General features: G+C 30.6%; 1 protein-coding gene across 1 annotated transcript in view; it reads left to right on the top strand.

Annotated features, from left to right (window-relative positions):
* LOC145314530 (uncharacterized) overlaps positions 1–13,672 on the top strand; it is a 32,152-nt gene extending 18,480 nt beyond the window's left edge. The window contains exons 6-16 of the mRNA XM_080154479.1: positions 1,393–1,483; positions 4,691–4,771; positions 5,481–5,514; positions 6,217–6,272; positions 8,843–8,915; positions 9,731–9,830; positions 10,034–10,067; positions 10,520–10,613; positions 11,069–11,176; positions 12,721–12,782; positions 13,147–13,672. Coding sequence (XP_080010605.1) covers positions 1,393–1,483; positions 4,691–4,771; positions 5,481–5,514; positions 6,217–6,272; positions 8,843–8,915; positions 9,731–9,830; positions 10,034–10,067; positions 10,520–10,613; positions 11,069–11,176; positions 12,721–12,782; positions 13,147–13,216 — 803 coding nt within the window. The 3' untranslated portion in view covers positions 13,217–13,672. The remainder of the gene's footprint in view (positions 1–1,392; positions 1,484–4,690; positions 4,772–5,480; positions 5,515–6,216; positions 6,273–8,842; positions 8,916–9,730; positions 9,831–10,033; positions 10,068–10,519; positions 10,614–11,068; positions 11,177–12,720; positions 12,783–13,146) is intronic.
* The last annotated feature ends 3,942 nt before the right edge of the window (positions 13,673–17,614 follow it).

Below are 17,614 nucleotides of genomic sequence, written 5' to 3' on the forward strand. Positions count from 1 at the left end.
CATGGTTACTGTTTTCCGCCAAGTGCTGAGCACATTAGTAAAAAAAACTAGGATGACAACATCCATAAGTAGCGAAGCAAAATTTCGTGGATGGGACTGACGGTCATTGTTGTTTTCTTCAAACGACGGGAAATTTCATTTTGATATCTTTAACTGAAAAAAAATTAAAATCGATTAATAAACACCAAAGGTATGGGAGAAAAGGTAAAAAATATAAAAATAGCCAAAAACCTGCAAAAAGGCAATCTGACCGTCATTGTTGATTTCTTCAAATGACCGGAATTTTAATTTTGATATCTTTAACTGAAAAAATTTTGAAAATCGGTCCATAAACACCAAAGATATGGGGGAAAATGTAAAAAAATATGAAAATACCCAAAAACCTGCAAAAAGACAGTCTGACCGTAATTGTTGTTTTCTTCAAACGATAGGAAATTTAATTTTTATATCTTTAACTGAAAAAAGTTTGAAAATCGGACCATAAACACCAAAGATATGGGGGAAAATGTAAAAAATAGAAAAATAGCCAAAAAACCTGCAAAAAGGCAGTCTGACCGTCATTGTTGGTTCTCCAAACGACGGAAAATTTAATTTTGATATATCTAACTGAAAAAAGTTTGAAAATCGGACCATAAACACCAAAGATATGAGGAAAAATGTAGTAAATAAAAAAATAGCCTAAAGCCTGCTAAAAAGCCGTCCGACCGCCATTGATGTTAATTTGTATAGTTAATTGTGCTTCTTAATGATGGGAATGTTGTCAAAAAATTTCAGCTTTCTATCTTTTACAGGAGCTGAGTCAATCCCATTTCCCCCATAGCGTTACGGACGGACTGACGGACAAAGTGAATTATAGAGTAGCTTCGCCACTAATAAAAAAGGGGGTTTTGGGGGTCCATTTACAGGTTTTAGTAAAATATATTGATGTGATTCTAAAAGAAGAAAAAAGAAATGTTGCATGTTATCTCAATTTAAAAGTAAAAGGATGTTTGTGATTTTGACTGTCTGTCTGTTTGTTTCGATTGAGCAAACCGCTGAAACGATATGGTTCGACTTTACAATGTAGATTCTGAATATGTCCTTGGAAGGTATATAGAAGCAGCTTATAGTGCCTAATAAAAATGACGTCGTACAATACAAAAGACCGATGATGGGCTATTATATATTGTAATTGACCGATGGTAAAATATATACTGGCACTATAATCTGCTTCAGGTTTATATGTTTTCATAGGGGAAGGATACAACAACTCTCTCAAGAGAAATTGCCCATAAAACCCCCCAAAAATACTTTCTTTTAAATCAAAAGTTAAAATGGGTTGTTAAACATGTATACTCGACAAATATCCAGAAAATGTATTAATAATCACCAAACCTTATTTTCTTTTTTTAGTTGTAGATGAGTATGTGCATATAATTCTGTATGACAAGGATGGGTCAAGTATAGGCAATGTTCGCTCTCCAATTAGAAAACTGTACCTTAGGTAATCCATTTAATTCAAACAAAATGATGATAATATTCATAAAAACAGAGCCTTTAAAAGTAATGTAGATATGAAAATTAAATCTGTCTCTTATGATTGGGATTCAATCGTGTTCAAAGCTAAATATAAAATAAAATTTTTATAGAGTACAATTATTACAACATCCATAAAGAATGATTAATTACAAGTAATTTAGTTATGAAAAAATTAATGACTGTTTATCAATATGTCGCTTATGAATAACTTTAAGGTTTTGTCGTATTTTTACGCTTAGTTACATTATAAATTTTTAAGAACAAGAATGACAACATCCATAAAGGCAATGCTTAATTAAACAGATTAACAAACATACAGCGAAAAGTATAAAAATAATGCATTAAATGTTAAAAAACATTAAGAAGTTTAAACAAATATTCAAAGTAGATTTTAAAATTACAGGCTGCTTGATACGGACATACTAACATTTTAAGTCTTGCCTAATCATCTTAAAAATTTGAAAATAGGAACATTTTATCATGAAAAAAATGTTTATACTATTTTGAATTTGAATAGCCTTTCGAAATATATGGTAATAATGATCAACCATTATGTCTTAAATCGATAGGGTGCTTGTATTAATTCTAAGAGCTATCCGTCACGTACGGATTGATCGACCCTAATTACAGAAATGCTTCGCTTACAAAAAAATATGACGTCATTGTATTTTCTGGAGAAGCTTTTATAACATCATAAAAATGTTATGTTTGCAAGTATTATGCTATATAATGTTCTTTTCAAATGCATTTAATTCAATTGATGACGAAGTAGCTGACAACTGAAGTGGCGTCTTTTTGATATATTCTCTTATTTTACAAGTATACCATCTAAACCAACCTTTCCATATGGAGCAGTGCAGTATTCAAAGATGAAATGAAATGCAAGATTTAAATCTGCTAACGTCGAGGTTCTGTAGCTAAGCTAATAAAAGATATATGGTAACATCATAGACAATGGAAATTCTGCGTTAGAAAGTTACATTTCTTCGGACATTTCTACATTGACAGTTTGATAGATATATTAAATTTGAACCAAACCTTTATGTAAATAAAAAGCATTATTATGTTGTTGAACTTGTTTTAATTAGATATAGATTAGTTTAATAGGTTAGGTTCTCACAGAAATGGCAATTTTCAAATGGGGTTACTACCTTAGTCTTCTACTTTTAAGAATTTTACCAAAAAACATACATAATTATTTTGTTATGTTTTTATGATAATAAATAATAACATTTTTTATATAACCATATAAATATGAAAATATGACATAAATCAAGGATAATTAGATATGTTCGTTGCAAATTTTTACCCATTAACACTTAACTGTCGGACGCCTTGCCGCACCTTTTCCGGTGGGGGGGGGGGGGGGGGGCTATTATCTCAGTTCCTATTAGAGCTAGAGGGCTAAAAAAATTTGTGCGTGTCCCCTGTTTGATCATAAATTTCCGACTATAAGTGAGTCAAAGTCAATTTCGCTTCCTTCACCCTTTTATTTAACAACCTTTATTTTTAGGTCCTTTTTTACTTAAAAATCTAACTTTATGTAAATTTTTTATTAGAAATCTCAAAACATTAATTGTGGCGACTGCTGCCGTACTTGGCAGCTGCCAGCCGCCGCAGTCAGCGATCAGCGGGAAAACGGCAGCGGATATGTAGACATGTAAGAAAAGCTTAAGTTTAAAATTTAAAGTCTCCAAGTAAAAAATTGCGTTCACAGGAGGCTTTTAAAGATTTCTGGAGACCTGGAGGATCAGGACCTGCAGGATCATACCTGGAACCTGAAATTGACTTGAACACCTACATTTCATTAAATGATTTACTACTAGAGGATATTTTAGTATTTTGGTAAGATAAAATGATTTGTTCAAGTAAAAAAAATATTTTTGCTCTTTACCTGGATGACCCTGCTAGGTTTGCTGACATCCTGTACCCACCAGGATGGAGATATTGATAAGTTCCAACTCTCACTTATGTGGCATACCCATATTTAAAAAGTCACTCAGTTATAGCCCTCTATTTTTCACACACAGATATGAGATAGAAAAAAACGTTAAGGGTTAATACAATAATCTAAAAATGTATTATTACTTGGATTTTGCACCAGATTTTAATGTACTCTGATGCTCGCAGCTAGCTAAAATAACAATAACCCACGTCAAGTCTCTTTTAACCATCCCCTCTCCTTTCTTTTGAAGAAATGATCTCACTTATAAATATGGTCCATATTAGCAAGCTAAATAACAAAAAATGTTCACCTGTCAATATATTCTATATCCATTAATACAAAAATAGTTTGATGTGATGAATTCATATGTTTCCAAAAAAGCTCAAGATTTATATGAAAACAATTCTTACTCTGTACCTTTTTGTGGCAAACAGAATGACCAAAAAATGTATTTAAAATTACCTTTTTTCGTGACTTTCGACAAACCAATTAATTTAGGACTATTTAAGTTCCTTATTATAGAAACAAGAACAATTAATGTTCAGAATTGTCATCGATATGAAAATAAAGTCCATCTTTAGAGTCAAACGAATGCATACCTTCATTATAGAACAGCTGCTTTACTAAATCTAGCCCTTTTTACTCTTTCTAATTTTCCTAAATTCTATGCACTTTTATATTTTGTTATCTTATGTAGAATTTTCATGAGTGGCTTGACATCTTCAGATAAACTAATTTACTAATTAGCTTTCCTAGACTTTTTTCTTTAAAATATTCTAAAAATAAATTTACAAGGCATACATGTTTCTTTTTAAATAATTTAATAAAAATGAAATATAATAGTAGAGTAACATGATGTCTGTCTGTGTGTTTGTCTGTATGTTTGTACCGAAGGACATCGCTAACCAAAGAACCGGTCAGGTTCTCCTTTACAGGGTAGCTTCTCATGGGTCCTGAGAAGGTTTATAACTACCACCACCCTCTTAAAAGAAATCGTCCCCGCAAAATATTTTTTTAAAATAAAATAGTTATCTTAGTCCGTATAAAAGTATATAAATATTAGAAATATAAAAGGTTTCGTAATTTAATAAATCTATTCTTGATAAATGATAACTAAACATCTTCTTTGTGGATTTTTCATCTTTGTCTTTAAAATATTATGTTAACAAAAGCTGTTATAAATTATTCATAGAGCAGCTCCACTACGTATAATAATTATTTGTTTAGGTTGAAGTCTCACGGATTTGAGCCGAGAATAATTTTAGGTGGCTATAAATATCTGAGCAGGCCACATTTCTCTTCATTAAGGTATACACAAGTATTATAGCTGCAGTTTTAAACCACAGCATCATAGAAATTGCAATTGAAAAGGTGAATATTAGTATTACTCAACTGAGATAATTATGAAGGTTTACTTCTTGTCCTTTCAGATCTTTCTTTCTTGCAATTGAACTGGTTGGGTTTTCCATTTTTGGTAAGCTTAATATATGTACCGGGATGGTTTAAGGCTATTTTATTTTTATCTTTGAGCATTATTTGGATGACTAGAATATTTTTTACCTCCTCTGACCATTCCTATTCGATTATAGAGCCGCTATATGCTAGAGTGCAGCTGCTAAAACATAGAAAAGAGTAAGGGAATCTAAATAAATACGATCCACATATGCATTTTTAAAAGTTTTATATTAAAATTGCCTTTATATTTTCATACAAAAAAAATACATTATGAGATGTGTTTGTATGTTACAACATTTTATTTTATTTTTTAAAGAATTTCATATAAAAAATTTGGGTCGTGTGAAGGAAACGGAGTTTCGGGTTTCGTCGTATTTTCACAGAAGCTTTTCTCCTACTTCTAGGCCCTGTTAGGGGGGCTCTAACCTTGCGGTGCCTTTTTTCTAACCCTGCGGAGCAATTATTAACATTTACCTAATCTAACCTAAAATAACCTTTCAAAAACTACAGTGAAAATACGATGAAACCTTCATCTCCTTTACATGGCCCAAATTTTTTTTAGATTCAGACCAAACACCATTCCATACGCTTCTCAGGTATATAATTTACTTTAATTTTTAGAATTCAAAATCAAAACTAAAAAAGTTTGTCTGTCTTTCTTTGTGTATTTTTTATGTTTGTATCAATCTTCAGCTCTCCATAAAGCATTTCATGTTTTATGAATAATTCGCAACTGCGTCCTTAGAAGCCTCTAGGGACACTTTCAAGAGAATTAGGGGTGGGGGGGGGGGGAAGTCGACCAATCACCCTAATGTCGATAGGGCGTTAATTTTTTCTTGGGTCGCTTTCTCTTAGGTGGTTGGCAACACAAAATAGATACACTTTGGGACTTATAAGAAGCCTCAGTTCAAAGCAGGACTATACCAGTCCAGCGGTTAGGGAATTTCTTTCGTACAGATACATATTTAGACATCATGGTATTTGTAAATAAATTTATATATAATAACTATTAAGTTAAAAATATTTTATGATAATAAGATTTAAATAAAATTTCGTGTATAGTCCCTTTCGTGACAACGCCTCTTAAGGGACGTTTCGTCGTATTTTCACAGTAGCTTCAGATATGTTATTTTAGGTTTGTTAGGTTAGTTGATTGCCCAGCAGGATTAGGCAATTTGTCCCGCTGTGTTAGAGTTCCCTGCAGGGGCTAGAATCAGGAGAAAATCAAGTGTGAAAATGCGATGAACTCCCCTTAAGAGGCGTTGTCACAAAATGGACTATACCCGAAATTTCTTAAGGTTGGACTAGAAGGATGTTCAACAGAAACATTAGATATAGCAGCAAAACATAATAGGTAAATTTTAAACTTGCAACACCAAAAACTTCATCTTGAAATGCTAAAAGCTTTTTTGTCTGGCTCAAAGTGACATAAAATCTGATTTAACCAATGAGGTACATACATATTAAGAAAGGGATGCTGGACGTAGAACACCCCCCCCCCCCCCCCCATTACGAAAAATTTTGAATTTATAATACAGGCCTACATTTAAACATCCCAAAAAAACATGATTGTTATTGATTTTATAATTATCATTATAATTTTATAATGTTGAATTATTTATTCACTAACTATACCACAATAAATAATAGTTAATACAGACAGAATTGTGATTACAAGTTGGGACAAGACATTTTTATCTTTAGTTGTCTTATCCTGGTACCCTTGTTTTTTCTCTATAATCTATTATTTGTATTCAGCATATTAGTCAGACATGTTTTCAACTAAAAAGCTAAACAATCATAAATAAAGGGAGAGTTTGTTATTTTGCAATACAAATTTTGCTAAAAAAATAAAAATCTGATTAAATTAGGTAAAATATCAGATTTATTTTGATATTAACCTAAACTTCATACTTCATTTGTTGGTAGGGGAGGTTTTTTTAGGTTACTATTAATTAATAAAGCACATCTCAAAAAAAGACAAAACAAAGTATCCTGTACCTTTCCACATCAATAAAATGAAAGTCCAATCACGCCAGGCTATAATTGAATCAAGATAAAAGTAAGTCCAGAGCTCTGGGACCTATGTATGGTGAAATTAGACATAAACCATAATAATTCCAGGTAAAACCAAAATATTTCAGCGGGATCTTTTTGAGAAAATTAGATTTGAAAATTTCAAGTTCAATTTTCACCCCCTAGGAGTTGCCGCATAATCATGACAAGAAAAGCAAAGATTATTTATTTAAAATTTTGAACAAGTTTTCTTTTATAAGTTCTTCAAAAAACCACTTCTGAAGGGAGCTAATTAATGGCCATTTTTATCAGTTGCTTTGCTAAGGTCACGGAAATTCAGCCTTAAATAAATCATATATAGAGAGATTTTATGAAAGACTTCATAAAAGCAAAGTTGTTCAAAATTTTGAATAAATAATCTTTGCTTTTCTTGTCATGATTATACGGCAACTCCTAGGGGGTCAAAATTGAACCTGAAATTTTCAAATCTTATTTTCTCAAAAAGATCCCGCTGAAATATTTTGGTTTTACCTGGAATCATCATGGTCTTATGTCTAATTTCACCATACATAGGTCCCAGAGCTCGGCACTTACTTTTGTCTTGATTCAATTGTAGCCTGGCGTGCAATGTTTCATAAAAGGTCTTTTTTTTAAATTTTGCTTAGCAAAACTATGAAACAACAATAACATAACAAATTCCTTTATCCCTCAGTAAAAAAAAGGTAATATTTTTGTTTCTTGTGTCCCATGCATCATATAGTTTCAGATAAATGTACCAGAGAGTAGAGCTACTTTTTTTCCAACAAAAATATGCAAGCTACAAAAAAAAGAGTCATCAACATTTGTAATTTTTCTCTAAAAATTAACAGTCAATCTTGTTACAGCAGGACACATAAGATATCTAAAAAAGTTTTGTGTTTAGTTTCCATGAAAGTTTTCTTAAGATGATTAAAGCACATTTTTACTGTTCAGACGGTATTGTACACTTTTTGTTAGTCAGAAAAGGGATGAGGTATTTTTTTCTGTATGTGATTTAGATTTATTGTGAACAAGTAGTCTGATTATAGTTTTAGTTTCAACTACTTGGCCATATGTCATTTTGTTGATTTATCATTATTGGATTTCTTATTTTTGTAACACCCTAGTCAAACTAAAGTTGGAAAAAAGGTGAGTGTGTGTTTGTATTTTTGTTCTAATAGAGTTATTTGATTGATAATACCTTCCTCTTATGTATGTATATATACTTAGTTGCTATGTATAATTATGCTCTGCTCTAGCTACTTACTTTAGATGCAAGTTAAAATTTTCAAAATAATCAAAATATATAATGTATTCGATAAAAAAATTATCCATGAAAATTTGTCTTTATAACAAAAAGAAGACAACCAATTTACACAATCGTACATACCATAGGAAATACAAAGAAAATGTATTTTTTCTAAAACAGAAATGTTATTTGCAACATAAATTTTAAAAATTATTATTATTCAAGAAGGGAGAGGACATTGGGCTGTTTAATACACTAGTCCCTAAAGTTTTATAATGACCTTTTCTTAACTTTGGGGATTCATTGGATTTTCATTGGTTGGTTCATATGTTGATTGGCTAACGTGTCAACCACTAATTGTAATCTACAAACGGGGCCATTTTTTTGTATCATCATTGGGGTTGTACATCAATTTATCGGCCATTGTCTTATTCCTTTAGATTCCTGACTATTATTGGTTTGTTGTGCATTTTTAAAAATAGAGTATGTACACTAGAGTACTAGGGTTATATTTATTTTTAGGCGAAAATCTGTGATAATGACTAAACACCCATGAAAATCCAAAGGCATATATTAGAAATTATTTGTTTGATCTAATAATTGATTTTAAAAGATGTTCTTAAAAATATGTTTTTGTTAAGTGAGAGTGAAACAGAAGAACCAGAGCATGAATTAGAAGTTGTCAGACCAAGTCCTGGCAAGATAGAACCAGAGGTACCTATCTACCTAACTATATATTATCCAGGGAAGGGGGAAGTCATTGGCTTTTTAATTACATGCTTACCAAGTTGAATTATTCATTCGGTCAAAATCTATTGAAATTTGATTGGTTGGTTCCAAACTAGTAGTGTCCACATATTTCAAACAATAACTTTATGTATCATCAATTTATCAACTTAAAATCGATTTATCGACTATTGTCTTACCATTTAAGATCTCTGATAATATCAATCAAGTCTATCTAGCAAGAGTATATCCTTGCTACCATTCATGATTCTAGAAGATTCTATATACCTAGAACCATATTATCTGTCTATCTATCTAGAGAAAGAGTATATCCTGGCTACCCTCCATGATTCTAGAAGATTCTATAAACCTAGAACCATATTATCTGTCTATCTGTCTAGAGAAAGAGTATATCCTGGCTACCCTCCATGATTCTAGAATATTCTATATACCTAGAACCATATTACCTGTCTATCTATCTAGAGAAAGAGTATATCCTTGCTACCATCCATGATTCTAGAAGATTCCCTATACCTAGAACCATATTATCTGTCTATCTATCTAGAGAAAGAGTATATCCTGGCTACCCTCCATGATTTTAGAAGATTCTATATACCTAGAACCATATTATCTGTTTATCTATCTAGAGAAAGAGTATATCCTGGCTACCCTCCATGATTTTAGAAGATTCTATATACCTAGAACCATATTATCTGTTTATCTATCTAGAGAAAGAGTATATCCTGGCTACCCTCCATGATTCTAAAATATTCTATATACCTAGAACCATATTATCTATCTAGAGAAAGAGTATATCCTGGCTACCCTCCATGATTCTAGAAGATTCTCTTTACCTGGGTCAATATGATCAAGCATCTAACCCGGCTATTATCAAATCATTAGGTGACAATTTCAAAACTTATTTTATATGTAATAATGAAACATTAATGCAAAAAAAATTTATTGTATTTGTAATCAAATAATATTTACTATTATAATTTATAATTTTATGGTTTGGTATATTTTTGAATCAAATTCAAACATCTTATGATTATATGATAATAGGGTTATTGAATAATGCATAATTTAATATAAAATTTTTTCAGGTATAACTCATGTATTATCAACATCAAGAACAAGGCAAAATCATTTACTTTATATCTCAAACTTCTAAAACAAATCTTAACCAACATTCATTTTACTCTACTTTCCAAAAATCACCGTTTTGATTGGCATAAGAAGGCCTACAAATAATCTGGAATAGCTAAGATCCAATAATGCACAGGGAAAGCTTCACTGAAGAAAAAACGCGCAAAGTAGTCTTTTTTTGCGCATTCATGTGCACTGCGAGATAATTGTGCATTATTGATTTATGACTATTTCAGATTATTTGTAGGACATTGTTTGACAGTTACATAATCTATACGTTCTACCGTTTGTCCGTTAGAAGCCTTTAAAGTTCATAGATTTTTGGAGATATTCATTACCAGGAACATTTTACAGTGAACTGCATGCAGTTGACCCATTTTTTTGTTGAATACTTGAAATGAATTTAAATTAGACAAATTAAAATGAAATAAAATGATATCTAGAATAACGAAGATAAAAGGTTTGGTGTACATTATGGTGAATAAAACTTCATTCAGTATAGATACTATTAGGCTTACAAATTCATATATCATTGAGGTAAATATACAACAACTTTATTTTGGCTTAGTTACTCTATAATTACCATAGGCTGTTTGTCTTACTAAATGTATATTTTATCTGACATATTTATAGCAAACTGGTTGATATCGAGAGAAAAAATATTAGTTGTTTTTAAATTTTGTGTAATCAGTCAATCGATAATGTGATTTCGGTTAGTGGTAATGACTGGCTAATTAGGTTTGTGCTGATCCCAAACAACTAGAAAATCTAGAAATTTAGTTCTTTCAAAATACTGAATTAATTTTTTTCATTTTTTTCCAGTATGTATGGTTTCAAATGCGATTAATATCGCTTGACTGTAACCGGTTCTCAGCCATACTTATGTATAAATCATGTATAGCTTCATATTAAAGACAATTTTCCACGAATATTAAAATGAAAATCATAAAATAAAAAATGAGAAAATTAACTTTTCTTAAAATTATGTATAGGCAATAGCCAATGGAGGACGAGTATTAGTACATGGCTGTGATGGTCTTGATCAATCAGCTGCTGTGGTTATATCTGCTATCATGCAGTATCATACAGCTACTCTAGAGGTAAGAGTATTAGTACACAGCTTTAATGGTCTTGATCAATCAGCTGCTATGGTCATATCTGCTTTCATGCAGTATCATACAGCTACTCTAAACTTATGGCCGAAAAATCTTTTATTTGTATAATTACTAGGGGCTATGTTATAGAAGGGGCTATAAAAATAGCATTAAAAAATTCAAAGCCCTAAATCTGATAATACAATAGCTTAAAACCATTACAGAACCTATGTTAAGCTTACCTAAAATAGATAACCCAATCGGTTCAGTAGTTTGATAGATCAGACAAAAAAAAATAATTTATGTTATAGGATTCTTGTTTTTGTAAAATTTGAAATGTAAATGATATACAATATAAACATATTTAAATATTTTGAAATATGTAAGACTTGGATAAAAACTTATTCATCTGTATCTAATATGTCTGATGTATTCAAAATGGTTCCTTCTTACTTTTCCTTATATTATTTACATATACATTTATGATTATCTTCCCTTATTCTAATTCTAATCTTTCTATTGAAATGAACTTATAAGAAATTTAAAAATAGCTTGTTAGTCTTTGGTGTTTTATATTTTTTTTTTTAATTTCATATTTACCTATAATTTCTCCTATTTTTTGCATATTCTTATTGTCTACCATTAATATAATAGGGCTTCACCGATAATCAGAATTTGTGACATATTTTGCTACTTAAAAAAATACTCAACCTCAATTTAATTAAATGTTAATATTTTTCTTAAATATTACCCACGATTTTGGTTCTTTTTTATGTTACCCACGAGTCTGGTGCCTTTTTTTCTTCTTTTATATCTGTTGCTGTCCATTTATCTATCTGTAACCGTCTATATGTGATAATATATTTCTCTGCAGTGTGCTAGAAGTAACATTTCAAGTCATAAAGTCTCAAAAGTAGGAAGAACATTTTCATTTCTTACAGGGACAAGGGAGGTTTAATGGTTAATTTTTAAAAGAAAAAATTATAATTTGCAATTAATATTTTTAATCATGGTATCAGACGCATACACTAAATATAAATTGGAGAGCGCTTAGACCACCAAAGATATTTTTTACAGCTTAAAAAATAGAAATTAATGGTTAATTTTCCGTCGGTACCATGAGGAAAATAAGTGGGCGGGGGGATACATGAATTAAAATGGTGTTGTAAGATTCACACCTTACACAACCCCTCCCCCCCCCCCCCAGAGATGTTTAGTATGTAGGATGTTACTGTCACCCTTTCCCCAAAATTTGCTGGATTTTTTTATGGATTTTTCTTTTACCTATTTCAAATATTGTTGAGAAGTCATATTTGCTGCAAGGTTTTAGTATATCAAGGCTTTCTTTCTGATGTAGGTACTTCAGTTTAAATATTAAACATTTACACTTACTCTCACTTTATATATTGCTTGCAAGAAAAAATAAAAATTTCTTAAATTGTTGGCTAAAATTCTATATTTCTAACACTTTAGAAAATCATAAATCAACATTATAACATATTAAGCCTTGTTAAATATCAGCATAAAATAATCAACTACTTTTTTTGTAGGACAGTTTATATTACGTTGCATACAGTCGTCCTGGGTTATGTCTCAGCAATCACAGAATGAGGTAAACAATTGATAATTACTTTCTCAATTTACTAATATTTATATTCGTTTGGATAATATTTTACTTTTTTGCTGGTAGCATTTTTTTCATGCGTTAAGCCCCCCTTAGGAGTTTTCAGACTAAATTAAAGACAAATAAAAAGAAGCTTATGTGAAATATAACAAGTATCTCAGTCAATTATCTTGAAGAACTCGCATTTCAGAATTAAAATCTTTTATACAAATTGAAAAGTTTTGAAAAATAAGACTATTTTTTGCAACTGTATTTGAAGCTAGCTTTACAACACAGATGAAATACGAAAATATAAGTTTGGTATTCTATCAATAAGTAATATTTTTACCTATAGATCCTAATGTATTTTCAGAATTTTATGGGAGCTGGAATCAGAATTATTTGGTAGAAATGTTACAGAACTTGAAACCTTATGGATTTAATATTTACCTTAAATGTTAATTTGTTAGATTATATTATTTCATTTTCAGCAAAACCTTTTCATGTTTTTTCCAATGAACATATGTCAGTTAATTTCCCAATATTTTTGTTAATAACTTTTGTGTACTTGAAGTTTAAATTCTAGCCAAAAAAATTCTATTATATTTTTGTTTTGTTTAATTTCTTGTAACTTTCTTTTTGATCATTATCATTCACTTTTTTGTAGTGTAAAAAAATACTTTTAACCCAAAAAATAAAATTGACCTATAATATGTCTATTTATCTTAATTTATCTGCCCAGTGATTTATAATTTGATTTTGTTGTATACAAAAATCTGCACATATCAATGAATAAATATGCATAAATTACTTTTTCAAATTTTAAAAATTGTGATATAAATTTAAAACATTATTTTTTCTGTTATTATTTTGAACAATTAATAAACAATTTATTTAAATAGTTTAATATGATTGATTTAGGGGTTGCGGTTTTGCATGCAGCTTTATTTTTCAGTACAACGGGTTCCCGGTAACATGACATTACAGACAAAAAAAGCAAACATTTATAATTGCAGTGATGGTTCGCTTCTAAAAAAACATGGCAAATGTGTATATTAAGGATTGTATGAGAGAGAACCAAATTATTCTAGCTGTCAACGAGATTCAAACAAAAGTTTTCTCTTCAAAATTCATACCCACCTAGCAAATCTCTGTGCACGCATCTTGTTCAAAATCATTTCTATTGCCGATATTTTCAGGGTTCTAAAGGGATATAACAATGTATGATAGATTGATACACATCCCCAATTATGATAAACAATAATAATTTATTCTATAGATCCAAAGCATTGTTGAAAAATTTCGACACCATACTTTGAAGCCAATTAATCAGGATTTAAAAAGGTATACCAAATATTTTTAAGCCAACGAACGAGTGAACGTTTCTGTAAATATTTGGGTATAGGTAATACTTAAAGTACCTTTTCTCCCTGGATATTTCTATGAGCATGTGACAAATTAAGAACATCAATGAAAGCGTGCAGAAATATTTTCTATTCCAAATGTTTAGGTTTACTAATGATGTACCTACATATTTAAATTTGTGCATTTTTAACTTTAACAAAGCCTTTGATACGGAAAGAAATGAAAAATACTGTATATATTGTAAAATGTACTAAATGTAATAAGCAAAGGAAATTAGGTCCAATTAAATTTATATCTTAAAGGGAAAAGAAAGGGGGATATTGCCTGTCATACTTCACTCACCTATCAATTACCTCATGCTTGTGAGGATGCTGTCCATAACACTTTAAAGTCAGGTCCAACAATCTAGGATTACTAAGGAGTGCCAAATCTCTCTTTTTATGTCCCAACACCCGGGGTATTAGGTTAAGTAACTATCAACATAGTTACGCCTGGTTTGGGCTAAGACATTCCCCCTTAACATCTTTAGTCATGACACGATGTTGTTCCAATTGCTGCTCTTCCGGATTTTGATAATCCTTTATTTATATTATATTTATATATATTATTACAGAAAAATCAATAAAATCATACTGAGACTTAACAATTTAAATAGCTTAAAACTATCTTGGTACCTAAATGAACCTACAATGTAAGGAAAACCATATCGGTTCAGTGGTTAGCAATATCCTTTGCTACAGACAAAAAACGTTTACTACTTTATATAACAGGATATGGACAGTTGTTCATGTAAGGTAACTCTACTTCTTAAGACTTCAGAGTGTAGTACAAAATCAGTGACTGAAACAGACGGACGTTCAAATCCTATAATTTCTATATAGAAGCCACTCACGCCACTAAAATAAATATGTTTTATGTTATGTAAAGTATTTGAAAGAGAATATATGAATATTATTGAAACAAATATTATAAATATGTAAGTATTCTTGTATTTACAATTTCTTTAAGCTTATCATTTTTCAAAAATGGTAATGTAGTGCATTTTAAGGCTTAAAAAAATATGTTCCTTTTTTATCAGCAAATCTACGTTTTAATTCCATATGTTATTAGCAAAATATTAATTCCTAAATAAGCTAAGCTTCATGGGATGTAATTTTCTCGTCAGTTAATTTTTTGTGTACGAATCACTGATCTAGAAACGATATTTATATTATTCCAATTTAAAAAGACAACTGGAAAAATTTGTTAGGATTCTTCTTTGTCTATAACTTTCTTTGTCCATATCTCCATCCAAATGGTAAAATGTAACTTTTTTACGATTGTTGTTTGGAATTGGCTTCTGAAATGTCTTGGACCATCTACTCTACAACTTAAAATACATCAAAAATGATTCAGCTACAAGCCTAGCTGTGAAACATAATATCTTTATTCACACTCAATCTCCCCCTACTTATTCAAATCCTAAATGTAGAGGAAAGAATGAGGGCGTGCAATTGATTTGGGTGGGGGAGCAAAATTTGCTGTTTTTTTCGCCCAAGGGGAGTGGGTAAAGGGGTGTTTATCGCCCTCTAAAAAGCTTGGGTAGCTTTCTATAGTGCCCTAGCAAAATGGGGTTAGATGTTACTGCTTTTGGCCTACCTATTCTATTGACGTCAGTAAATACCATATACCCCATCTATTTTCCAGCGGGTTTCTTTCTCCCCTCCCTTTCACTTTTCCTACACTATGACGTCAAAATAATAGGTAGGCAAAAAGTTGTGATATCTATCCCAATTTTCTTAGGGCACTAAACAAAGGTCTAAAGCTTGGGCGTCCCTGATTCTTTCGTTATTCCCCTCCCCTACTTTCAGAGATTTTTAAAAAGTTTTGTTTATGTTTCTTTCCTCCTGTCTCCCTATGTCCATGTATGTACGCATACGAAAAAGAGCATAAGAAGAGTACTATATTTATATTCATTGTAAGTTTACATTTATTAGACATATTTTCTAGGCACACGTTGTTTCATCATTTAACACAAATTTTTATGACAAAAATAATAATTTTTTTCCCTTGTGTAGCTCAGAAATAACCAATCAAAAACATTTTTTTTCTTCTGTTAGGTGGATCTTTGAAAAATAGGCAATTTATGTTATGATTTGTTAAATTAATGAAGTAATACAAAAAAATATAAATAAGATTTTTTTTATTTCCTAATATATTTTGATGAGGCCTTATAAGATTTTTTATATTTCGCGTTAATAAAAGAAGTTTTTATTTTTTTTTTCTTTCTGTTAGCAAAACTGCTCTATGTCTTGGTTCAGTCCTTATATTACTTCGTAAGAGTAATTTCCGTTTTATTGAAAGGTTAAAAATGTTAAACGTTTTCTATTTTTGTAATAAACTTTAATTCGGTGATAGTTACAATTAGTTTACTAAAATTCTCAGTGAATTAAAACATCAATTAACTGTAATTAATTATAAACTTACTACAAGACTTAGAGTATTTATACTACTGTGCAACTTATGGACATAACTGTTTTTCGTTCTGCTACTTCAGCATTTGAGCAAGATAAATTATTTTCTAAAATACATTTAACTGGGTATTTGTAATTTCTAAATTGAAAACATTTTTCTGTATTCTCGCAGGGGCAAAGACATCGAGTAGAACAATTATGTTTACGTAGAACTTGTATATCAATCAAATAAAAAGTTTGTTAAAAGAACAGTTACCGTTATACAATAAAAGTGGAAATTGTAAGTCAATAAATGATCGTTATTTTTTACATTTTATAGCATTGATTCTTCTGTTTTAAAATTTGTTACCTTTGACGAGGAAAACTTACCATCCAACATGTTTTTTTTCCTAAAATATACATTGTCTTTTTTTTCTGGTTGGGTTTGTTGTGCTATAAGGCTAAACATATATTTGTTTATATTTACATATTTCTGTGTGTGCGAATGGGGCGTTTGTCCAACTTTAGGTATGGAGACCGCTCTTCTATGAGTACTACTAAAAACCTATTTTTACTGCAATACACATAGACATTCTCATCGTCGGTTCGCTTGTTTAGAATGCTTAACCCTCTATTCCCACAAGTATAATACGAATTTGGTTGAGCTGGTGGAAGCTCAACAAAAGACCCACGCGAAGTACTATGTTGCTTTAACCTAAGAATAGATGGTTGGTTTTGATATTCGATCAGAATTATATAAGTATATTAAGTATTAAGGAAGGAAAATGTTTTTATAAAGTGTATTTATATTACAAGTGCATAAGTTAAGTATGAAAATATTTACAGGATAAGTGTTAAAATTATAAGTAGAGTAGGACAGAAATGTGCCCTAAGTCCCAAGCAGTGAATTGTGCTAAGTGTTAGAGTTCTAACACAAGGCCTAAGCTCAATTCATGCTAAGTACCAAGGGGCCTAAATTTAAACTACAATGCATGCCAAACAACTAAGTCATTACCTTTTAAAGCCAGAAAGAGAAGTTGATGG

Source organism: Acartia tonsa, chromosome 1 (assembly GCF_053477335.1).
Source record: "Acartia tonsa isolate MP-2025a chromosome 1, ASM5347733v1, whole genome shotgun sequence".
Lineage (NCBI taxonomy): Eukaryota > Metazoa > Arthropoda > Copepoda > Calanoida > Acartiidae > Acartia > Acartia tonsa.